Source organism: Fukomys damarensis, unplaced genomic scaffold (genome assembly GCF_012274545.1).
Source record: "Fukomys damarensis isolate Sample0158 unplaced genomic scaffold, DMR_v1.0_HiC HiC_scaffold_19, whole genome shotgun sequence".
Classification (NCBI taxonomy): Eukaryota; Metazoa; Chordata; class Mammalia; order Rodentia; family Bathyergidae; genus Fukomys; species Fukomys damarensis.
In genome coordinates, this window is record NW_022900931.1 from 65,039,399 (window position 1) to 65,043,652 (window position 4,254).

The 4,254-nt window shown below is 61.1% G+C and overlaps 1 protein-coding gene across 1 annotated transcript in view; it reads left to right on the forward strand.

Moving 5' to 3' along the window:
• The window catches only part of Scaf1 (SR-related CTD associated factor 1), a 15,110-nt gene that overhangs the window by 9,831 nt on the left and 1,025 nt on the right, over nt 1-4,254 (forward strand). Inside the window, exons 9-13 of the mRNA XM_019210040.2 lie at nt 2-1,151; nt 1,640-1,722; nt 1,942-2,160; nt 3,733-3,861; nt 4,081-4,249. Of these exons, the coding sequence (XP_019065585.1) occupies nt 2-1,151; nt 1,640-1,722; nt 1,942-2,160; nt 3,733-3,861; nt 4,081-4,249 (1,750 nt within the window). The remainder of the gene's footprint in view (nt 1; nt 1,152-1,639; nt 1,723-1,941; nt 2,161-3,732; nt 3,862-4,080; nt 4,250-4,254) is intronic.

The following is a 4,254-nucleotide window of genomic DNA, read 5'->3' on the forward strand; positions in this document are numbered from 1 at the left end:
GCCGGACCCCCGAGGACCCTCCCCGGTGCCCGCCGCCTCACCAAAGCGCGAGGTTCTGTACGACTCAGAGGGACTGAGTGGGGAGGAACGCAGGGGCAAGAGCAGCGAGAAGGACCGCCGGCGCTCAGGGGCTGCCTCCTCCTCCTCCTCCTCGCGGGAGAAGGGGTCTCGTAGGAAGGCCCCGGATGGGGGGGATCGGGACAGGGACAGGTCATCCAAGAAGGCCCGGCCTCCCAAGGAGACAGCACCTTCCTCAGGGCCCCCGCCAAAGCCACCCATCAGCAGTGGCTCAGGCTCCTCGTCCTCCTCATCCTCCTGTTCCTCTCGGAAGGTGAAGCTGCAATCCAAGGTGGCCGTGCTCATCCGAGAGGGTGTCAGCAGCACCACCCCAGCAAAGGACTCCGCCTCTGCCAGCCTGGGCTCTATCGGGGTCAAATTTAGCCGTGACCGTGAGAGCCGCTCCCCCTTCCTGAAGCCTGACGAACGGGCTCCTGCAGAGGCGGCCAAAGCTGCCCCAGGCAGCACCAAGCCCAAAAAGACCAAGGTCAAGGCCAAGGTGGGGGCCAAGAAAGCCAAGGGGACCAAGGGAAAGACCAAGCCATCTAAGACCAGGAAAAAGATCCGCAGTGGGGGCAGCAGCGGGGCCAGTGGTGGCCCTGTGTCGCTGAAGAAGTCCAAGGCGGATAGCTGCAGCCAGGCAGCTGGGGCCAAGGGGGCTGAGGAGACTTCCTGGTCTGGGGAGGACCGGGCTGCCAAGGCCCCTAGCACCCCGCCCCCCAAGGCAGCCCCTCCACCCCCAGCACTCACCCCAGACTCGCAGACTGTGGACAGTAGCTGCAAGACACCTGAGGTCTCCTTCCTGCCTGAGGAGGCCGCTGAGGAAGCTGGGATCCGAGGTGGGGCGGAGGAGGAGGAGGAGGAAGAGGAGGAGGAGGAGGAGGAGGAAGAGCAGCAGCAGCCTGCCACCACCACAGCTACCAGCACAGCACCAGCCGCCCCAAATGCTGCCCCCAGTGCAGGGTCCACTGCCGGAGACTCGGGAGCAGAGGACGGGCTGGCGACCCGAGTCTCCCAGCTGCCCACGCTGCCCCCACCCATGCCCTGGAACCTGCCGGCTGGTGTGGACTGCACCACCAGTGGAGTCCTGGCCTGTGAGTGTCCTTGGGGCAGGATCGGGAGGAGGTGGGCCGGCAGTAGTGGAGATACTTGAAGGGGTAGGTATGGAGTGCTGGGTGGTCCGCTCGTGTGATTCTGCGGGTCTTCTTGGTGTCTGGGGGTGCCAGGAGAGGGGGCAGGTACAAACAGCTGGCAATCAGCACAGGCAGAGCTGGGGTCTGCAGAGAGCCAGACTAGGACGGAAGGACGGGAGAGGATGAATTGAGCAGGGCTCTGTCCCTTGGGGGTCCCATAGTCTCTGTCAGACCGCACAGGAAGGGGAGGTGTAACTCGGGCGTCATCCCGCCATCCCCTGGCAACATGTACACCTTGAGTCCCAAGAACATTCAGGGAATGAGGTGATTCTATCAGGGGCCAGGCCCCTTTATCCTGTTCTGAGTGGGAGGCTCCAAGGCCTCACTGGGAGCCAGGGTGGGAGATGGCAGCAGGGGGCTAGGCCATCTCATTTCTCTGTTTCCTGTAGTGACTGCACTTCTCTTCAAGATGGAAGAGGCCAATTTGGCCAGCAGAGCAAAGGCTCAAGAGCTGATCCAGGCCACCAACCAGGTGGGCTTCCCTGGGGAAGTGTCCTCATAGCCCCTTTTTTTTGTCCGTTGCCTTGGGTGAGGAGAGGAACTACAACTCCCAGCAGGCCTTGGGGCAAGGTATTAGCCAGAAGAGGAAGCTGTTGCCCTGGGATTGTTGGGAAGTTAGAGTAAGAACTGTGGGGTGCAAGTTCCTGTTTCCCTCTACATACGTTAGCTCACTGCCCTCCTCTTTCCACAGATCCTCAGCCACCGGAAGCCACCCTCAAGTCTAGGGGTGACCCCAGCTCCTGTGCCCACCTCTCTGGGGCTGCCCCCTGGCCCTTCCAGCTACCTGCTTCCTGGCAGCCTCCCTCTGGGAGGCTGTGGCTCCACCCCGCCAACCCCCACTGGGCTGGCTGCTGCGTCTGACAAGAGAGAAGGCAGCAGTAGCTCTGAGGGACGTGGGGACACTGACAAGGTGAGCTGCCCTTGGGGAGGTGGATTAGTCAGTCATTACCTTGTAAGGAACAAAACTTCTGCTGGGACGGATGAGTGGGGAAAAGGTGCTGGCTAAGTTTGAAAGAAAACGCTGTAGACCTGTGTATGTGTATGTGTGATGTGTATAAACACCCACGCACGTACACAGGTTTCCAGACACCACCTACGCTTGTCTGCCCCGATCACCCATTGTTCTCTGCCTCCCTCCCTGTCTTTCTCTCCCCCTCTCTTGCTCTCTTCCTCTGTGGAAGTGGGAGAGGGAGGTTTTCCAGAGAAAAGGCAAGAACCTCTTCTGGGAAAGGGAGAAGGCTGCTGGGTGATTGCAGATTTAGGCTTCATGCCCCCTCCCAGCTCCCAGGGCTCTTTTCCTCTAGGTCAGGGCGGAGGCCTTTGTTCCCACCCCACAGCCCCTGCAGAGCCAATGGACAGCATCACATACCCCTTCCGTGCCTCGTGGCAAGGGCACCCGTGAATGTCCCTTGGGAGCCATGCGGACGGGGCCATAGCTGAGCTGGTCCCTTGGCCACACCACACCATGTTCTGTAGGCCAGGACAGTAGGGACCCTCCCTCCTCCAGTCTGGCTGCCTGGTCTGTTTGCTGCCCCTTTTCTCCTCTTGCCACTGAGATAGGCATCTGGGCTGCTTGTCTTGGAAACGCTCTTCCTATTTGGCTGGCTGGGGAAGGTCACCTCAGGCCGCCTTCCTGGGATCTTGCCTGCTGCCACTACCTTTTCAGCTCGGACAGAGGCACACTCACTTGGCTTGGGAGGTGCTGAAGGACTGTCTGTCCCTTGTGCTTGCAGAATGCCTGCTCCCCTCTGCCCTCTGGAGAGTCCCATCTGCTTTTTTAGGAGACAGATGCTCATTACACAGTTCAGACTGGCTTTGGCCCAGGCTGGCTTCAAAACGCTTGACGATCCTCCTGCCTCAGCCTCTTGAGTGCTGGGATTGCAAGCGTGGGGGACCACCACACCTGGTTGCCATCTGCTTTTGCAAGGACTTGAGTTCCCTGTCCAGTGAGCACAACTGGACTGACTGTGTCTGGCTGTGGCCTGCCCTCCCCATAGTGTGGTCACGTTTTTCAGATGAGCCACGAGGTTCAGCTTTGTGTAATGGTGGAGCAGGATTTCAGTGCCACTGCGCTGTCTCCACCACTGTGCTCAGCCAGCTCCTGCTGGCCACTGAGCTCGGGCAGCGCCTGCGCCCCTCCTTAGTGCCCCTCAGCCCCTGCTCAGCCCCTGTCCATCGGGAGCCAGGGCGGGGCTGCAAGAGCCGAGACCGGCTCTCACCACGGCTCTGTGATGGTTTTCTCCACACTCAGAGCAGTCCTGAAAGGTCAGATTCAAAACAGTGGTGACTTCAGGGCTGCGTTTATCTCCCCACTGGGCTGTGAGGGTAGGGCACGCGGGTCCTGCAGTGACTCCAGCAGAGGGTGCACAGGGTAGAGCCCAAGGGTGGCTGAGCTGGAGGGCGAAGGCGAGTGGGCCTTGCGGTACCGCCACCTTCCATTAAGTCCTCGCTGTCCTTTCTCTCATGTGTCGCCACCTGCTAGTATCTGAAGAAGCTGCACACGCAGGAGCGGGCAGTGGAGGAGGTGAAACTGGCCATCAAGCCGTACTATCAGAAAAAGGACATCACCAAGGAGGAGTACAAGGACATCCTGAGGAAGGCCGTCCACAAGGTGGGGTGCGGGGGACGGACGAGGGACAGGTGAGGAGGGGGTTTCACCAGCGCCACTCCGGCCTGTGCTGCTGGCACGGGGGAAGCCCGTTGTCGAGGGGGACAAGTGGTGGTGTTGGCCTGGGTTGGGAGAGCGACCCCCAGCCCAGGCTGTGCTCGGCGGTCCAGGGTGGAAGGGGCCTGGGTGGTGGCTGTGACTCAGGTGCCCCTTGTTCCTCAGATCTGCCACAGCAAAAGTGGGGAGATCAACCCCGTGAAGGTGAGCAACCTGGTACGGGCCTACGTCCAGCGCTACCGCTACTTCCGCAAGCACGGCCGCAAACCGGGGGACCCCCCAGGACCTCCCCGGCCACCCAAGGAGCCTGGGCCCCCCGACAAGGGTGGCCCGGGCCTG